This window comes from Vulpes lagopus, chromosome 2 (genome assembly GCF_018345385.1).
Source record: "Vulpes lagopus strain Blue_001 chromosome 2, ASM1834538v1, whole genome shotgun sequence".
NCBI lineage: Eukaryota > Metazoa > Chordata > Mammalia > Carnivora > Canidae > Vulpes > Vulpes lagopus.
In genome coordinates this window covers 99,754,577-99,775,728 of record NC_054825.1, presented here as the reverse complement: position 1 = coordinate 99,775,728, position 21,152 = coordinate 99,754,577, and the positions used below count along the sequence as shown (strand labels likewise).

At 36.5% G+C, this 21,152-nt stretch overlaps 1 protein-coding gene across 16 annotated transcripts in view; it reads left to right on the top strand.

Annotated features, from left to right (window-relative positions):
- SYNE1 (spectrin repeat containing nuclear envelope protein 1) overlaps positions 1 to 21,152 on the top strand; it is a 450,580-nt gene that overhangs the window by 197,411 nt on the left and 232,017 nt on the right. For all 16 annotated transcript variants that reach the window (XM_041744182.1, XM_041744178.1, XM_041744179.1 and 13 more), the window contains 11 exons: positions 2,390 to 3,018; positions 5,229 to 5,408; positions 6,995 to 7,145; positions 7,369 to 7,527; positions 8,914 to 9,096; positions 11,563 to 11,664; positions 14,001 to 14,204; positions 15,191 to 15,398; positions 16,254 to 16,366; positions 17,413 to 17,618; positions 18,617 to 18,772. In XM_041744182.1, coding sequence (XP_041600116.1) covers positions 2,390 to 3,018; positions 5,229 to 5,408; positions 6,995 to 7,145; positions 7,369 to 7,527; positions 8,914 to 9,096; positions 11,563 to 11,664; positions 14,001 to 14,204; positions 15,191 to 15,398; positions 16,254 to 16,366; positions 17,413 to 17,618; positions 18,617 to 18,772 — 2,291 coding nt within the window. The remainder of the gene's footprint in view (positions 1 to 2,389; positions 3,019 to 5,228; positions 5,409 to 6,994; positions 7,146 to 7,368; positions 7,528 to 8,913; positions 9,097 to 11,562; positions 11,665 to 14,000; positions 14,205 to 15,190; positions 15,399 to 16,253; positions 16,367 to 17,412; positions 17,619 to 18,616; positions 18,773 to 21,152) is intronic.

Sequence of the window (21,152 nt, the reverse complement as noted above, 5' to 3'; positions counted from 1 at the left end):
TTACGACCTCAAGTAGTTTTACAACTTGGAGCAAGATGCCCATTGAAATTAGGCTCCTATCCTCTAAAAGAGACAAGGGAGATGGGAGCACTATCTTCCTTCAGGATTATATTTCAAACGTGTTACCAAACTGGAAAGAGTTCATTTGCCCTCCTGCAATGGAAAACCGAATACCATAACACCGGTCTTTTGCAAAGGGTTAGGATTTCTTACAAAGAAAGGAGATAAGAGACTATTTCAGATATGTCTCTCCAAAGGGTTGGGGTTGGGTGCATTTAAGGATAAGGAGTGAGGATGTCATGGCTATGTAGGTTGAATCGAATATGCTGATTAGATAGAGGAAAAAAGGGAGGTGTCCTTCTTTTTGACCATGGGCATTCAGAAATTGTGTCTTGTCATGGGTCACCTGTTCATTAAGTGGCAGTGTAAGCACAATTTGCTTACACATGGGGTGTGTTGTCACAGGAGTTACTCATTTTTGATCCCTTCTATGCAACCGCAAGGATTCTTCCCAGGTTGTTCTAGTCTTAGCTTATCATGCTCATTCAACTTGCCCAACCAAGCTCATCAATCAGTCAGGTCAACCAGTTTTCTTAGGGTAAAATCAAGCATTTGTTAACTCACGTGTTGGTTTCAAAAGGTTAACTCACGTGTCCTTGAGAAACATATACTTGTGTTGTAACTATACAGAAGCTTTTAAAAAGGGGCAGCCCGGGTGGCTCAGTGGTTTAGCGCCACCTTCAGCCCAGGGCATGGCCCTGGAGACCCGGGATCCAGTCCCATGTTGGGCTCCCTGCATGGAGCCTGCCTCTCCCTAGGCCTGTGTCTCTGCCCCCCCACCCCCCCATGTCTCTCATGAATATATAAATAAAATCTTTAAAAAGAAAAAAAGCTTTTAAAAAGATTTACATCTCAAAAGGGCAGAGAATTAGTTTGTAAATTTTTTGAAGTAAATGCTCCAAGAAGCTTTCTAAAGTTTAATAGTCAAGCAGAGACAGATATTAAGGCCATTGTGGTCAAGATTAAGATAGGTGTTAATTTCTCTTTAATGGGTACCATGCTGAGCTTGTTAGCAATGCTCTTAGAGATTTCAAACATGATTTATTGTGAGCAAGTCAAATTTCCTATACAACACTCTCAATGAGTTCCCCTTTGTTTCTTTAAGGAAGGCTGCTTAAACTTGTGCTTTTGTCTGTTTCACCCACTGCCTCTGAAGAGAAGCTAATGCCCATCTATTCCTACACTCCTTTCCTAGAAGCTCTGTTAGAATTAACTTTATTGTATATATATTTAGAATCTTTCAAACTTCAATATCTTATATAGTTATATATAATATATGGTATTGTTATTTTATATATAGTATTCTTAAAAAACAAAAATTTAACTATGTTTGAAGATCTAATTGGCTTTACTAAGCGATTTGTGAATAATCAAATAGAAAAGAGCTCAGAGGAGTTGTATAAAATGGAAGGTTTTCATCGGAAGAAGAGTGGGGCAAGGAAGTTATTAGGAAAAGAAAGAAAGGATCCTTTCAGGCAAGGTCCCTTTCCCTTATGAGTAAGAGCAGGGGGTCTTATCCTGTAAATTACCTCATCTTCCTTGGGTTGGGGAGTCATGGGGGAGAAGAGAACCAATGTGACAGATTACCTCATGGGTACTGACCAAAAAATTCCTGACAAGTTAACACTCTATTTCCAGAGGAGTCTGAAACTGCAATTAGGTTAGGTATGAAACATCAGTTTGGTGACATGACCTACCTAAGTGACTCCATTTTGGGCCTATGATTTTCTTTTTGACTATATATATATATATATATATATATATATATATATATGATTTGCTTTTTGACTATATATATATGATTTGCTTTTTGACTATATATATGCCATTATTATATATACTATAATATAGTTTTTACATATATTGCATGGTATATATACTGGAATTATACACTTGCATGTATAGTTCTAGTATACTTTCTATATATACTAATATATATACTACATGTACTACACTTGCATGTATAGTTCTACTATATATATATACACACATATATATTATACATGTATACATATATATTTTAAATCTTCTAAATTATGCATACATATATTTATATTTATATAAAATTTCCTTTTACAATTTCTATTCATGAAGACATTCTTTTCCATGCAATGAATTAGTTCCAAATCATGGTTGTGCTTTATGTGAAACATACAGATGAGAAAACAGGAAATTTTAGGAACATTTCTAAAAGATTCCCCATAGATGACCTTTAAATCCTATACCATCCACTGCATTGAAAACTATCTTGACATCACAAATAGTGAATATGTCTGTGTTATTAGCCACAGTGTATCTGAGGACTCAGTAACTCACTCTTCCCTTCCAGGACCACGCAGCAGAAGTAGAGAGTAAAAAGGGAGAATTGCAGAGTCTGCAGGATCACTTGGTGAAGCTGGGTGCTCTGGTTCGAGCTGAGAGCCTCCCCCTCCTCCAGGGCAAGGCAGAGGACTGCTTCCAGCTGTTCGAGGAGGCCAGCCAGGTGGTGGAAAGGCGGCAGCTTGCCCTGGCCCAGTTGGCTGAATTCCTACAGAGCCATGTCTCGCTGTCGGGGGTTCTCCACCGGCTGAGACACACAGTGGAAGCAACCAACAGTATGAATAGGAAACAGACTGATTTATTGGAGAAGGACTTAAATCATGCAATTCAAGATGCTAAATCATTAGAATCTGTGGCCATCAGCCTCGACAGCGTTCTTGCTAAAGCTCAATACCATCTTAAAAGTGGAAGCTCGGAGCAAAGGACTTCCTGCAGAACTACAGCTGATCACCTCTGTTCTGAATTAGAGAGAATCCAGAACCTTCTGGGAATAAAGCAGAGCGAAGCAGATGCCCTAGCAGTACTGAAGAAAGCATTCCAAGACCAGAAGGAGGAGTTGCTGAAAAGCATTGAGGACATTGAAGAAAGGACAGACAAAGAGAGGCTGAAGGAGCTTACCCGCCAAGCTCTTCAGCAGAGGTAGAAAGAAATGGCTGGAGCCGGTTGTTCTATTTTTTTTTATTTGTTCTAGAATTAACCTTTATGCAACATTTGAACAGTGTCACAGCAACTTCCTTTAATATTTTGAGGATAAAATTAGTGACTAATAGGCCTCCTGCGAAGTACTAAAATTTCTTTGGTTTCCTTAAAGATTTTCCTAAGGGCTCTGTCTATATAAGCCTCTCTAAGATCTTGTTTATAACAAACGGTAGAGCATATTATCTATTTTTAAGCAACGGTTAGCTTTTAGGAGAAGGTCCCCATCTTCTGTAGTAAGAATGAAAGCAGAAGAGAGAGGGAGTGATCCAAGTAGCTTTTTAGTCCTGGTGGTGAAAATATGAGGGAGTTCTTCCCGGTGGCTGCCAGCCCCTCAGAAAGACTGAATAAGCTCATTAGATGAGAGTAACAGGATATTGGCAGAGAGAAAATGGTATAAATGGTTCTTTTATAGAGAAGAAATGGAAATGATACCTCTGGAGCTTGTTAAGATGAGAAAGCTGCCATTTGAGTTCCCTATTCCTTCACTTAAAGTGAAACCAATCAGCTTGGCAGAGTAGTTTTCAGCAACTACCTGTAACTGCTTAGAGATGTGGAAAAGGCAGACAAGTGAATTTAAACTGCTTAAATTTTGGTTTTGTCAGGTGAGTTTAATAGAGAACCTAAGGGGGCAGTGGTATTTTCCTGCAGTAATTTTGGAAGTAATTTTTTTCCTCTAATACTATAACCTTCTTCTCAGTCTTATTTTTCCTCCTTCATAGAACTTTCTCCCCATTTATGTTCTCAGGGTCATTTGTCTTCCATTTTTTTCAGGGACAAATAAACAGCTGAAATGCACTCATACCAAAGTGTCCATAATTGATAAGGATTGTGTTGACCATGCCAAGACCATTGTGATTTGCTTCCTTTTAATTGAATCAAGCATTTAGCAAAGGCTTACAGTTAGATAATAATGGCTCTTGAGGTTACATGCATGATAAGTGTGAGGTTGACTAGTTTAACAGTAAACTTACAAAAAAGAGTAAGATCTGAGAAGGAAAAACAGCCTCTGGAGTAAAGACAAAAAGAGAAGCCAACATGGCAAAGGAGCAAACAGCTTATCCAGGAAGTCAGCACTAGGATTGGTGCTGCAGAATGGCATAGCCCTCTCTGGCCTGCTTAAGCCAAGCAGACAAGAAATCCTAAAGTTGCTAGAGAAGAAGGCCCAGGTCGGGTTCAAGAGCCATATCAATATCTCTAACACTAAAACTCCAACATCACACAGAGGTTTTGGAAAATGTTGCCCTCAGTTGATATAGTTATTAAACTCCCCCCATACTTATGCTTCACTGTGCGATCTTGGGCAAATCGCCTGTCTTCTTGGAAGCTGCAGGTAATGATAATGCATCCTCTTAACCACTTTTTTTTTTTTTAATGAAATGGAATAATGCATGTACACTCACTTTATAACTCTATAGCACTATATACTAAAATGCAAGAATGTATGAGTCCATGGCTGCCTCTATATGACCACCTTTTACAAGTATTCCAATATTAATATATTAAGGACCAAAAATAAAGCTATTATTTTAAGTTTTTTTTAAAGATTTATTTATTTATTTATTTATTTATTTATTTATTTATTTATTTATTCAGAGAGAGAGAAGAGGCAGAGACATAGGCAGAGGGAGAAGCAGGCTACATGCAGGGAGCCTGACGTGGGACTCGACCCTGGGTCTCCAGGATCACACCCCGGGCTTCAGACAGCGCTAAACCACTGCACCACCAGGGCTACCCTAAAGCTATTATTTTAAGTGAAACAACTGTACCCTGAAATATTATTATTTTACATGAGTTGGACCTCAGGACACAGAAGGATTTTTTACCAAAGGTCTTGTAATAAGTACTCATCTGATTTGTCTACAAGCTCAGCCCCAGTCTTAAAAGTCATATATCATGAAAGCAAAATAGAAAAAGAATACAAACTTCATAGAAAGTTGAAGATCAATAGTGAAAATGACTTTAAATGTTCCCCAAGGTATAGTCTGAGTTCTGCAAAGTTCATTTTAAAGGTGTCTTTCACAATTGATATATATTAACTTAATTTCTGTGTTAAGAGTTTTTCTAGATATCTATAGGTATGCTTTAATGGAGAAGAAATATTAGTCCTTACCTTTAGTAAATTAATAATAAAATAACATTTTAATTCACAGACTGAGAGTCTTTAATCAGTTAGAAGATGAATTGAATTCTCATGAGCATGAGCTATGTTGGTTGAAAGACAAAGCTAAACAAATTGCTCAGAAAGACGTAGCCTTTGCATCTGAAGTCGACAGAGAGGTAAACCGCTTGGAGGTCACCTGGGATGATACAAAAAAACTCATTCATGAAAAGTAAGTAAAAAACCTCTCTCTTTTTTTTTTTTCAACTTTCTTTTTTGTGGCATTGGGCTGTTATCTGTTGATTTGCATCAGTGTGATCAAGAATTGAATATCTTTTGCCATCTTAGGTATTCTGTGTCCCTTTAGTACATTAGAAATTTAGTCCTGCAGAATTTTGTTGAAGAAGTTGAGATGACAATGATAGGTGTAATTCAGTGCTTGAAAGCAGAAGCTGTCAAAAATTATAAAGTGCTACCATGAGAATCTTAACCTTCGATTTTCTTTTTTTGTTTTGTTGTACTTGTTTGTAATTAAGATACGTTTACAAATGGTAAAATTCATCCTCGTTAGTATATGCTCTTAAACTGTATGAGTTTAACACACATGCAGTTTATGACTACACACACATTATATGAGTAACTATTATAACTATAATCTCATATGATCATTCCACCACCTGAAAAAAAATTCCCCTCTATCTCATTGTAGTCAGTCTCTCCCCCACTCCCAGTCCCTGGCAACCTTGATCAATTTTCTGTCTCTGTAGTATTGTCTTTTCAGAATCACATACAAATGGATTCTTTCCAGTTTGGATGATTATAAATAAAGCATCTATAAACATTCACATTCAATTTTTTTGTGTGCATAAGTTTTTACTGCACTTGGGTAAATAAATTCTTTTACTCAGCACAATGTGCATTGCTATGTGTATTAATAAAGTCCATTCTTTTTTATAGTCAGATAATATTCCATTTAATAGGCATACCACAGTTTATTCATTCACCAGTTGATGAATATTTGAGTTCTTTCCAGTTTGGATGACTATAAAAAACCATCTATAAACATTCACATTCAATTTTTTGTGTGTACATAAGTTTTTATTGCACACTATAGATTATTAATGTAAGCTTTTAAAAATTTAACCATCTTATAAGATTTTATGCCATGTTATTGAACATTCTCCTAAATTGTGCTTTGTTAGAGATTGTACAGTAGTATTCAATTATAAGAAGGTATCAGAATTTATTCAATTATTAGTGTATTTTTAACATTTGGGTTACTTCTATTTTTTCTCTTGTTATAAATATTAGTATAAAGAATATAATTTTACTTAAATCTTAGGGCACATCTTTTATTCTGGAAAAATTACTATGTGTACAATTGCTTGCTCAGAGGCATTTTACACTTATAAACAAAAACCATCTATTTTGGTTTGGGGTTTGGTTTTGTTTTTGTTTTTTTGCCTCCCCTTAATACACACCATTATGATGTAATAAAGTAATGAAAAAAATTGAAAAACAAAAATTTGTTGGCATCTACAGAAGTTTTAGTTGTCAAGAACATATATTTTTTTCTTGTCATTGAGGTCACAGATTTTGCTTTAATGACTGCATTCTTTACTCATGGAGAACAATTTGGACATTAGAGTTAAGTTGGTTTGACCAGAACTCTTGACTTCTAGGTAGAAATATGGTTTCTTCTTGATTCCAGCATCCATCTATGAATATATTTATGTAGTGACATATCAGGTCCAATGATAAGGAACCCTTTACTTTCATACATGATAATAAATGATACCTTTTCTTTAATTACTATAGCCAGGGTCAATGCTGTGGACTTATTGACTTAATGAGGGAATATCAGAACTTGAAGTCAGCTGTATCTAAAGTCCTAGAAAATGCCAGCAATGTGATTGCAACTAGAACTACTATAAAAGACCAGGAGGATCTTAAATGGGCTTTGTCCAAGGTAATAATTCAAAACTATTTTATTGTAGTAGACTACTTAGTAGATCTGATTTTCACATACAATGATTCTCTGTACAACTCTTGTCAGTGCATATAGATGTAAAAAATTCTGCTGACCAACTCTACATAAAGTCAACTGTGAATTAAATTCTCAGTCAAATGGTTTTGAATGTCTGACTTATCACTGATTATTTTATTAATTAAGGAAACATTTATGTCCACAGCATGAAACTGCCAAGAATGAAATGTGTAATAAACAGAAAGAATTGGATAACTTTACCAGTAAAGGAAAACAGTTGTTATTTGAGCTGAAAAAAATCCACAGTAGTGATTTCATCTTGGTGAAAACAGACATGGAGAGCACTGTGGACAGATGGCTGGATGTAAGATAATCCCCTGGGTTGTACGAACCATTCAAATACTCACATTTGTCAATCATAATTTTGGGCAAAGGATTATTCAGGGATGGAATTACATTTTTAACTTTTAATGCTACATGCAAAATATTTTGAAGAAAAACAGTATTCACCTAAAGTTTAGAATTAGTAAAAAAAAAAAAAAATTATTTGCTTTATTTTGTTAAAACTTAGTGGAAGATTTTTTGAGGGCACTTGGATGGTTCAGTCAGCTAAGTGTCCAACTCGATTTCCGCCCAGGTCATGACCTCAGTTTGTGAGATCGAGCCCAAAGTTGATTTCCATGCTGAGCATGGAGCCTGCTTAAGTATCTCTCTCCCTCTCCTTCTGCCCCTCCCCCCCACTCTTAGAAAAAAAAAACAAACAAAACAGTGGCAGATTTTCTAGAATTGCACTTGGTAGCTTTAATGAAAACAAATTTATAACTTTAATTTTTTTCTCAAAACTCTGGGATTATGGATAAATACTGAAGGATAATTTATAAATATCCTACAAAATATTAAACTATAATGTATCATAATTTAGAATAACAAACTATAATTTTGCATTGAAAAGCATCAGACTTGTAGTTTATATCCTTGGGTTTTAGTTCTTGCTCTGTCATTTACTGGTTTTGTGACAATAGAACAAGTCACTTGATCTCTCTAGAACTCTCCATCTCAACTCATACATATTTTATGTAGCTTCCAGCTCAAAAATCCAGTGATTCTGTTGTCCTTCTATTAACCTACAGTGCATTACTTAAGCTTTAACTACTTAAGCTGAATTACTAAAGTTAGACATTGATAATTGTGTAATGTAATCAAATAATTTGGGGACTGCAGAAAACCTTACCTGCCCCCATTTTTAGAAGAACATTCTTACTATAGGAAGAGTATTAAGCAATAATTCTTTAGTTTAAACATATAAAGTTGGTTGCTGTCTGTTGTATTTATTTACTCGATAAATATGTTCAAGTCTAATTAATGTCCATTTTTATATTTCAGCATTACAAATAAAAGTGCTTATTATGTTACTTTCAAAGATAAACACATTACTTCCTTAGATGGACCTCTATCCTGTAGAAGTTGACTCCAATAGACCTATTCTTTGTTTCCCAATTTACAAATGAAAATCAGATGTCTCAGAAGTTCAGTCAACTCTCTAAATGACAAAAACAAATTAAGTAATCATTAGCATTTGTTTGAGTCAAGTGCACTGATTCCCTTGCAATAATATTTGTAAAACTTTGTTTTTCAGTCAGAATATAATTTTTTGATTAAGGCAGCATTGACATAATTAGTACTTTGGTGGGATAAGGAGCATCTTCATACTTTGGATTAATGATGCTATGGCTTCTGTTTTCTATCCCAGATATCAGAGAAAATTGAGGAAAACATGGATAGACTGAGGGTAAGCCTGACCATTTGGGCTGATGTACTTTCAAGTAAAGATGAGATCGATGGGTGGTGCAACAGTTCTGTTCCGCGGCTGGCGGAAAGCATCAGCAATCTGAATAACAGCCTCAGAGCAGAAGAATTCCTTAAAGAATTTGAGGTAAATTGACTACATCTACCTTGGTGAGCTTGTGAGCTCATTGACCAGAATACAGGAAAGTTGTGTCCTTCTTGTACAGTTTGTTTTTTCTTTCAGAGACACATATGAACATTACAGAAGTTTTAACTATCTTTTGTTATTTACCTGAAAGCTGAATAGGCAACGGATAAGGATTTTTTTCCTATTTTTATCACTTCTTAGTTGGGACTCTGTACTTAAGATATTAGTGAAAAAAGTAAAAGCCCATGAAATCTGTATTTTTCCATTTTCCATTCATCTGAGACTATGGCACCTTCCTACTGGAAAACCAAATTGAAGGTTTTTATAATTTAGTAATATTTACAGGTGATTTTTCTTTCATTCAAGCAAGATGTCTATTGAGTATTTACCATATGCTGAACACTTATCTTAGGTACTGGGTTCTCCCACTTCCTCTTCAGAAATGGGAGAAAACTGGAGATTGGAATATGACAGGCTTCCTCAGAAAGTGGCCTTTTAAAGTTCTAGTCACCAGTTTATTTTAAACTTTTTATTTTCATTTATTGCATTCACTTGTTTATTCACTCATCAGATTCTTAATAAGCATCTAAAATATGTCAGGCACTATTTTAGACACTGAGAATAAACAGTAAAACAGACAAAGCCCCTACCCTTGTGGCATCTACTTTATTCACATTACACTATGTATGTAAAATGTGCAGTCCTAGTTTAGGCTAGGATGAAAAATGAAGTAAGGTAAGAGGAAATGGTGATAAGAGAAGACAAGTTTCATAAAGCCTATAAACACTACTCTCTATGAAGGCAGAGACTATTCACCATTGCATGTCTGGGTGCTGGGTACTGTGCCCAGCACACAAATGGAACACAACATGTAGGTAATGAATGGCTGCAGTCGGAAAAAATGTAGGTGAATCAACTGTATACTTGTGTTGTCTAGCTTTGACCCAAAGAACTTTCTGGTGATTTTTAAATCAAACGCCTATTTCTAAGGGAAAACAGAAGTAAAGGAAATTAGCCAGACTGAAAATGCAATCAGGAGACCAATACTGCAGTTTCTTTCTTTTTTTTTTTTTTTTAATACTGCAGTTTCTTAAGTTATCTTTGATATTGTTAACATTCCAGCTCAAAATAGTGGTGTGCCCTGGAATAGGGTTAGCTTTCAAAAGTCAATTGGTAAATTTTAAAGAAGTTTGCAAACCAGTGTTAACCACAACCATTATTGAAAATCAAATTATAAATTAGTTCACAATCAAATTATATTAAAAATTAAGCTAATAAATACTTAAAACTTATCACTTTTAATTTAAGCTCTACATACAACTATTATCTAGGCTCTTGAGTTGTTGGTATCTGTTAAATCTGCATGGTGAAATGTAGGATGCTGTGCTGTAGTGCAGTGCTTCCAAACTGTGTGTGGTGACATTGTGGTATAATGCAAAATGGTGGTAAATACTACAAGTCAGGGTAGAGCTGATTGTTTAATCAGCATGCGGGACCTTCCACTACTGACCTCTGGGATCCAGGAAACCAAAGGGCATCAGTCCCACATTCATATACAGGTTCAGTCACTCACAAAGGTGGGTTTTTTAATGTTACCGACTATCTTTGTGACATAGCAACTAATAAAGTTAGCAGCCTAGATTGAGCCCTGTTGCCCTTGCAACTGCTGTTGCAATTCAAAAGTAAAGTGTATAAGGGTGAAGGTGTAATTCTTTAATTGCTCAGCCTGCTCCTGGAGAAAGCCAGTGGGCCTGACAGTTAGTTCATCATGGCTCACTGGGTAAGTAAATTACTTTCTGGATTGAAGGCATCAGGAGGTCTGTTAGTGTCCACAAAGCACCAAAATGCTGTATTTAAGATGAGAAGGATACTCTATCAAATGTTCCTTTGTGGCCCCCAAAAAACCATGCAATTTACAAGCATCTAATTTGTTTAGTAATGATTCTTTGCCTATTTTTTCTTTGTTTTGTGTTAGTGTTGGTGCAAAATAATAAAAAATAGGAAGGCAAAAAAATAAAAAGGTATTTATTTAAAATACAAGTATTTTATGTTTTTATTTGAAACATTTCTGATGTATTACATATAGTCTACATATAGTGAGGCACTCTTGACATATATTTGCTTTGAAATACTTCCTCAAAACTTAATTCTGCCATGGGAGCCAGTGCTATTAATGCTAATGAGTAGATGACAGTTACTGTAAATTCCCACTTACTCAAGACTTTTTAGTTAGTGTTTAATTCTTTCCAGATTTTTTTTCCAATAAAAGAGGATGTGAAGAAAGTTCTGCATACTCCCTAACATTCAAAGTAAAAGTTGATGATGACATTTTTCCAGAAAATCAGAGATTTTTTTTTTTTAAAGCCTGGCTTAAAGTTGGGTTAATTCTTGAAATTATTAAGTGCCAAATGTAATATGACAATGTTTGGACTAGTTATGCTTTTTCTCTTTCTTTTATTTTGGCAGTCTGAAGTTAAAAACAAAGCATTGAGACTGGAAGAACTTCACTGCAAAGTTAATGATCTTAAAGAATTAACTAAAAATCCAGAAACACCACCAGACCTTCAGGTAAGTACTCAATCAGGTTAGTAACAACTACTGTATACTGACTCTGTCTCAAGTATAATCTCTAATATCATTGATATATAATAACAATAAACAAATGTTATCTGTTATATATATGTATTTTCATTGTCATCATCATAATTTCAAGCAAACATGTGGATCTTACCATATATGGATGTTAAAACATTAACATCTTTAGAATTCCTTGTGCTAGTATTAATAGCATATATCTAACACAAATATTAAAATAAGATAAGTTCCCCTTTTCCTTACTAAATTTTGGCAGTAGTATCATCTAGCTTGCCTCATATGGACCATTTTATGTCTGGACCACACCAGAAACCACATTTATGAATATTGATATTTTCCTAATTCATTTACTCAGTGATTGAGTCTGCCATTGCAGACCTCTTTTCAGGGCTTCATGGGTGTCACAGATCCCCAGAGAACAGGAGGGAGACTGGGGTAGACCAGCTCTGACCAGGAAGCCTGGGCTAGGTCAGTGAGGGAGCTCTAGGAGCAGCCAGCATAGGGGGCCTTTTGGCAGCAGCACTAAAGGCTCCAGGCTAAATGTTTTACTGCCTTACCTTAACCTGTGAATTTGTTGCTGCCCTCATGGATTTTCTCTGCATTTTCCTTCTTCCTGTTGTGCCTTTGTCCTTTACCTACTGCTTCTTGCTTACCCATCTATCTTGCTTGATTCTACATTTGCTTTGACCAGAGACTGTATATCTGTCACTTAATATCATCAGTGAATGATATGCATGGACCAGAATGTTAGAAGTTCACCTGAAGCAAGAAGAGACAAAAGGTGCTAATTGCAGAGAAAACTAAAAAGGAGTGCTTATGCATGTTGCTTGTGCCACAATATAAATGAGCAACAGGTAGACTTTTGCAGAGTTAAGATGGAGACAGGGTTTTGGGAGAGAGCTACTGTTATATTCTGCCTTCTTACACCCCCCCCCACACACACACACACACTCAACAAAAAAGTGTTGGGACACCTGTTCTTTACCTTAAAATAAGGAAAAAAGCTTTAGTGGTACCATCTGGAAAAAATAACACATGCCCCTGCAGTTAGTGGACTCTGAAGTTACTATCTAACTCCCCCAAAAGATCTTATGGGTGAAAGACAGGCTGGCTAACTCTTGGTGTATTTGCCAAAAGAGAAGTAATTGTGTTGAGTGGTGTGTATCTTAGAATCATCTGATGTGAATGCCAGAGTGTGACACCCCCCCGCCCCTCCGCCCCGTCAAGAAGTGAATTATCAGAAGAAAAGCAAGGAGAAAGCATCTCTGTGTGATTATCTCAGAAGGCTTTCTGGGGGAGGAACAGGCCTCAGCAGCAAGATACAGAGCTGTCCACAGGCTGTGGAAGGAGAAAGAGGAGTACATAGCTTGCATCTAGGCAGTGTCAATGGGAGGTCCCAGCAGTAAGGGGAGTCTCAGAAAACCCCGCAGATTAAGTTGTGTAACAGGAGAGAATGGGAACCATCATCCAGCCTTGGAACAGCTTGGATGCCAGCTCACAACAGTTGGATGCCAGCTCACAACAGTTGTCAAAATTTCAAAGCCCCTCACCCACCTCCTGCTTGTCCAAGCCTGTAGAGGTCAGAAGCTGGAAAACGTGGGGGAATAGAAGTAAAGTGAAGAAAGAGAAAAAGGCACCTGGCCCTTTTCTTCAGATGGGCTTCCTGTTTATAGCAGATCTGAGCTAGGGGTAAGAAAAAAGCCTTAACTTTAAGTTCAATGTGTTGATTATTAAATGGGTCTAGATGTTTTAACTGTGGAATTGAAACCATTTTGCAATTTATCTTGATTATAAGTCCTTTTATTATCTATAGGGCCAGAGAAGTCAGGAGCCCTCCCAAAACAGATCGTTTGGGAGGAGAGAAGTAGCCTCACTGAATACTTTAAAGTGGGATACAAAAATAAAATTGCTTCAAGATAAAATCCTACAGTGGTATTCAAAGCAGTGGTTACATCAGGGCATGAAATGAGTGTTTCCCAGGAAGAAGTAAGAGCAGGTTTTGGTCCCCAACTTGGTAACTCCGTGTAGGTTGAGCTCTGCTTTGGAAGTGTGATTCCTTGGACCATCAATCAGAATGCCACTTCAACATCCAGTGTCAACTGTAATCCTTACTCTTTCTAGTTTCCCATCACTTACAATGTTTGACCACTTGTGCCTGCTGATTCCCCTTCTTAGAAAAGTTGAATTAACATCCATGGTTAGGCTTATGTTTTGTTTTGTTTTTCTGTTAAGCTGCACATGAACAGAATTCCTACTCAATGAGTGTTTTGGTCTTCACAGATTTTAATGAAATCCTACTTCATGTTTAGTTTGTAGAAGCAGACCTAAGGCAGAAACTGGAGCATGCCAAAGAAATTACTGAAGAAGCAAAAGGAACCTTGAAAGATTTCACTGCTCAGAGTACACAGGTGGAGAAATCTATTAATGACATAACAAGCTGGCTGACAAAAGTAGAAGAATCATTGATGAACTGTGCCCAGACTGAGACATGGGAAGGGCTGAAAAAAGTAAAGGTAGGTAATTATCTATCATTAAGCATTTATACTTCCAATGGTAATACTGGTTTTCCTATTTTGTGGTGACTGGAATAAAAATAAAACCTTTGCTCTCAGTTACCTATATTAACCCCAGCCTGACTAATTCATGATATTGGATACAGCAAAGTAAGTCAACAGATGAAGAAATGATTGCAGGTAGTAGGAAATAGAAGGTTAATAATCTAAAAACAGAAAGTATGTATTACTGTAGGACCTGCTCATAAGCTATGCATATTCATATATTTTTTAGTAAATGGGTAGAGCTTATAGAACACCTGTTTGAATTTCCATGAATTTTCACATTTGAGTGCCAAATACTTTTTTTATTTCTTAATTATTTTTATTGGTGGCTATGCCTGCTTTTATCTAGAGAAGGATATATTTAAAAAAAAAAACAGTTGAGAAACAATATTCTACTACTATGTCATCTGTCTGTAGAGATAATGTTCCTGATCAACTGTCTATAAAGCTTGTGAGTTGATTTGACTCTTCAACATATGTGATCTGTTGTCTTTAGCATATTTTCTTACTGTACTTAAATTTTAAAAAGTAACTAATGGTATTTTGGTGAGACCCATGACCCTAAAACAAAGCCCAAGAAACCCATCAAAGAATGTGAACTTAGGCAGAGACTCCATTAATAGTTTCTAATCAACTAAACCCAATATTATGGGCTGGGAATCCCTAAGAACATATTTAGTTGCTTGGAATCCTAGACTATAGCCCAAATCCTAGTACCTTTGAACAGCTGTTTGCAGTTGTTCCTGAGGAGAACTGGGCAAAACTCTGAAAGAGTCAACACAGATCTATTATACTAGAAAAAAAAAAAATCCCACAAAAATACATGCATTACTGAGTGGATTTCAACAAGATAAGTTTCTAAAGAAGTACCATAGTGAGGTAGAGGGTTATTTTCCCTTGAATGTGATGAATATCTTTCATGACATTCTTTTATTCTGTAGGAAATACAAAAGGAACTTCAGAGTCAGCAAAGCAACATCAGCTCCACCCAAGAAAATCTCAACAGCTTGTGCCGAAAGTACCACTCTGTTGAGTTGGAGAGCCTGGGGAGTGCCCTGACCGGGCTTATAAAGAACCAGGAAGCTGTGAGCCAGTTGTGCTCCAAAACACAGGCCAGCCTTCAGGATTCTCTGGAGAAGCACTTCAATGGTGAGCTCTGACAGGGCTTAGCATGAATCGTTTGTTTATAAGAAAGAATCCAAACCAAATGCTGCCTAGAAACTGCCAGCAATAGTTGGAAATACTCTACAGAAGAATATTATTAAGAATATTATTTTAAATTCATTTGTGTGTTGAAATTTGGGCAGTGAAAGGACTGTGTTTGGACTCCCATCATGAGCTGATTTCTTCCTCTTTCTCCCCAAGCAAGTAGAAATCCACCATATTGAGGATTCCGAGTTTTATCGGGATTTTCTACATTTAGCTCATTTTTGTGGAAAATTACTTCCACTCCTGTGATGAAGCAACACAGTAAGCTTGGAAACCAGGAGACACCATGAAACAGCAGCAGCTGTATAGTCCAGGAGAGCTATGCCAGTCTCGTGTCCCTAACTCGGCTTCCACACAGCTGTGCCTCTGCCCTGATGAAGATGCAGAATGATGGTCTGTCAGGTTGGGAGAGGAGATGTTTCCTTCCTTTGCCATAAAAATGGCTTTAACAAACACCCCTACAGCCTTTCTTCCTTCACTCTCTTCCATATTCAGGCAATTTTCTTTCTTTACCAAGAGAAAGAAACACAATGGGAAATCAGATATTTCAGGAATACAAATTTCTTTTCAGCCTTTTCCCTGAGATAATTTCTCCATTCTGCCCCGAACAGTCATAGTTATAGATCATGTTGTAATATATTCTATTAATATTATTGTTGTTCTTGTTATTTTCTTTCTGGAACATTCTGTAAGGCAACATGCAGTGAGCTGAAGGCCAGAATTAATTCACTGTGGTAATCCTAGAAACTCATTGAATGTTCTGGATGTATTTCTCATTTTCATTATTTTCAAAAGAGTCTATGCAGGAATTCCAAGAGTGGTTTTCTGGAATAAAGGCAGCAGCAAAAGAATCATCTGACAGAACTGGCGACAGCAAAGTTCTAGAGGCAAAGCTCCATCATCTTCAGGTATGAGAGCTGGCAATGCTTTTCCTTCTTCCCTAAACTGCACTCCTGTGCCTTCAGGTCAGACCTAAATCATCTTCTTCTACAGATCTTATTTTATTCAAACTTTTCTTCTTCTCTAATAGAATTAGATTCCTTGAATTGTAAGGAGATAAGCAATATGAAAAGTAAGTTGAGAAAATAAGTCAGAGCTACAGAATTTCTTGATCTTGTTCTTCTCTCTTTTAGCCTATTGACCATTCTTTGGAATTCATCCAAAACTAAACCTAGTTTTAATTTTTCTAGCAGTAAAAACATAAATGATTCTATTTCATATCACTATTGTGGAAGAGTTTTAAAAGGAAGACATGCTTATAATTTTTAATAACCTACATTCTAAATTTGGAGCTAGGATATACTCAAAGTAATAGATAATATAGGTTTTACAAGTTTTACTGACTGACAAATATATGACTTCAAGAAGGAAAAAAACCCTTGTGAAGTAGAATTCAGAAGTGATTGGCTCAAATTGAGTTTTGGACAAGTTTTTCAAGTAGCTCATCTGAACAAAGCACTGCATTAAGTATTATTTTTTAAAAATATGAAAGATCATATGCATGAGCATGGCTCTTTACCAAGAAAAGAAGGGACCTGAAGGGAGAACTTTGTGTACAAGGTGGATCAGAAGAGGAAGAGGGGTGCAAGCAGCTAACCAGTTAGAGGACGTCACACTAATGTGTGAAGAAGTATAGCCTGGGCTGGGTCAGTGAGAATGGAGCGAAGCTAAGAGAAATACCTTGATGAGAACACCTTTCTTTGCAGGCTGGCCTTGTTCACAGTTTAGTCTGCAGTCAGTGGTTCCAATGACTGGCTGGTACCGTGTTCGATTATGAGCTGGATTCTATCTAGTTGTATATTTTCACTTGGGCCTTTTTAAAGACTTTCTGCCTCTAGGCTCTGTCTTTCTTCTCTTGCTCTACTATCTCAACTAAAATTATAATCAGTGCTCCCATGCTCCAGGTCTCTGAGTAATAGTGAATATTCTATGCCACCTTTATTTCTTGAAACAGAACATTTTGGACTCAATCAGTGATGGGCAGAGCAAGCTTGATGCTGTGACTCAGGAAGGACAGACTTTGTATGCTCATGTGTCTAAGCAAATTGTTGGCAGCATTCAGGAAAAAATTATAAAGGCTAATGAGGAATTTCAAGCATTTCTGAAACAATGCCTTAAAGACAAGCAGACTCTTCAAGACTGTGCTTTAGAACTTGGGAGGTAGGTTGTTTTGAAAAGTGTAGACTCCATCATACACAGGATATGTTTTCAAAGACTTTGAAAAGAGACATTGTGAGTGAACAAATACTATTTGAAACTGTGTTTAAATTATAATAAGCTTCAGCCTTAAGTACAGGTTTATACTAGGACAATAATTAATTGCTTGGACTCTGATGATGCTGTTTGGCTTTATTTTCTACATAGAAAAAGTAAGGAATTATATTCACTGGTTATTATAAATGGCATGCATGCATGTATTTTTGTCTGTGTGATTAACTCAAAATATGAGAACTTGGATGCTCAGGTTTTAGATTATTCAAGTCTTTTATTTGTGTTCGCTTCTGTTGGGTTGGAGTGATGGCAAAAAACACTTGCCAAATTTCTGTGAATGAAGATTCTGGTCAGGAAACTATGCTAACAGAGGTAAATATAAAATTAGAAGAAAAAACCCCAAAAAACTAGGGAGAAAAAGATGTCAGTATAATCAAAATGACTTCTGATCACAAAGTAATTTGCTTTACTCTTACTTAGGTTTCTTAGAGAAGTTATGTTGTTTTCAAAACTTAGAGCCTTGTGTTCTTATGCCATATTCAAATCTCCGTAAGATACAGACACAGAAATGACTTTCCCTTCTTTTTCCAGGGCTTCCCCTGCCATACTTAATCCCTTGGCCCAAATTCAGAGTCCTGTAGTAAGACACAAAGTTAAGTGCACATTGACATGAGAATGGAATCTTGCTGATAATTACGAGCTGATTACCAGGAATTCCATTCAGCAAGATAGGGTGACTGTGTTAGGATCTCAAGAGAAATTTCCATGATTTTTCATTTTGTTACTGAAATAAGTAATAATTTGGAAGGGCTTACTGTTGGGCTTTCTTCCATACTTGAAAATTCATGAGATTTTTAGTTGCCATAGACATCGAGACCTCAGATATTAGAATTTATTGATCATAATGAGTGCAGAAGAATTTCTACAAAGTATTTTCTTTTCTGTAGCTTTGAGGATCAGCATAGAAAACTGAACTTATGGATCCATGAAATGGATGAAAGATTAAGTACAGAAAACTTAGGAGAGAGTAAACAACACATTCCTGAGAAGAAGAATGAAGTCCATAAAGTTGAAATGTTTCTAGGAGAACTTCTGGCTGCAAGGTATGGTGCTGAAATGAAATAGGTCCTTTCCCTACCAACAAGTTTTTGTTTGGTTGGTTGGTTAGTTGGAGGTGGTTGTGTATGTTTATATGTATTCTAGACATAGAATAAATGTCTAGAATACAGAATGATTGTGCATTGTTCTCCGGCACGATTGGTAATCTGGAGAGAACCTATATAGAAGTGAGGAGCTATCTTCATCCATGTCCCTTTGCTCAACAAACTGGACAGGCCATTCATTTCTTGTATTTCTTGATATCAGCCTCTAACAATATGCTGCTAAGTAATACCATACTTTATTCTTGGGGGTTATTATAAGGATAGAAGGTCATTATAAAGGTAGTCTTCACTTACATAATAATACTATACTAAAGAGTATAATGCTAAGTGAAATGCTAAGAGAAAGACAAATACCATTTGATTTCACTCATATGTGGAATTTAAGAAATCAAACAAATGAGCAAAGAAGAAAAAAGAGAGAGAGAGAAACCAAGAAATTGATTTCTAACAAGAGAGAATAAACTGATGGTTACCAGAGGAGAGGTAGGAGGGAAGATGGATGAAATAGGTAAAGGGGATTAAGATTACACTTATGATGAGTACAGAGTAATGTATAGAATTATTGAATCACTATATTGGACACTGGAACTAATATAATGCTGCATGTTAACTATAATGGAATTAAAAGAAAAAAGAGAAAAAAAGAAACAACGCAATAGACCCTGTTTGCATATATTCTTCACAGACTTTAGCATCTAGTTCCATATCTAATCCACCCCCATCCTTATCATATTCTTAGTAAAGCAAAAGGTATGGTCATTAAATCTGACTGTCCTGGAGGTTTCGCTTCTTTACTATTTGTCTCTTCATTGTTTCCTGACTAAACAAATCTTTCTGGCTCCTTTCCCAGGCAAAGTTCTCTGGACTATGCTTTTGACTCCACCAGCTTCAGGGCTTTGCTCCCTAAATTCATGATCCAACTGACTTTGTTGGTACTTAGAGTGCAGTTTGACCCAAAACTTCTTATCTATCATCTTAAAGAGCAGATACACTCATCTGTGAAGCAAGAGAGGCTAGCACCCTGCTTGCTTAATCAGAAAAATTAGCAGCAGTGATCAATTCAGGTCTAATTCTGATCATATTCATTCCTTGTTTCTGCTGAGTCTTCTTTTTGGTCAAACTTACCCAGTATTCCTTGCCTTAAAAAACAAACACATCCACAAACATGACACGTAATGAGCTATTATTAGCGTCTTAGTTTGATGACTATTATAAAATTTCCCTGCAGTGCTTTGGTCCCATTCTATGAGCCCTTACCATTAGGTCCACTCTTTGTTGTCTCTGCACATGCCACCCCCCGACAGTGAGTTCCTCAAGGCCAGGCATCTTTAGGTTTTTATCATTATTACAGTCCCAATGTCTGATATAGTGCCAGGAAAAGAAAATATTTGCTGAATTAATATGATAGCAGAATCATTCCAACTATATAGCTTTCTGAAAATTATACTGCATTTTATTTGCTTTTTAAATCTTGACTTGGGTCTAGGTAAAATGTAACATGGGCTGACCTACTTCTCTCTTTCTTCCAGACTTCCAAAATGACTTTACATATTCTTCTTGAGCTTTTACCCCTGACATTTCAGGACCAGATGCTAAGAGTCCTTAAGTGTGTCTGCTCCCAGGCTCTTTGTACCTGGTTACTTCTCTAGACAATTCTATTGTACTCTGCTGCTCACCCAGCTTCTCCAGCTGAGTCACCTGACCCTCACCTGCTGGCCACTTGATTCCCCCAGTCCTCTGGATTTTTCATCATAGTATTTCTAGTACTCAACTATCTTGGAGGGTTGCCTTTTTTAAAAGTACCCCAGATTAATAATTATTGAACTTTTATCATCCATGAAACAATCCTTGTAGTAACAAGTGATATACCTTGTTTTGAATTATTTAGCTCACATCCTTGCTTAAGCCAGCTTCTTGTCTTATCAGATTATAAGAAATGTAATTTAGAGTGGATGCAATATTATATAAATTATATATCTCCCAGAGGGCCACAGGATGCTATGTCTTTGGTAGATGACAGAAAAAAAGTGACAGACCTTGTAGGAGATAAAAAAGTGACAGACCTTGTAGGAGGTAAAATTTGTATTATTTTTCAGAAAAAAATAATAAAAAAAGAAAAAAAAGTGACAGACCTTGTAGGAGATAAAATTTGTATTATTTTTCTAGTATTCAGAAGAGTTCGTGTTCACACATCTGTACTCTCCCTTCTGGTATCCTGGGAATTTCCTGATAGACATGCTGATCAGAGTTCAGAACTCTGTAAAACAAGATGAAGCCAACCTAGCCACATATGACTACACTTTCCCTTGACTTAATTAAC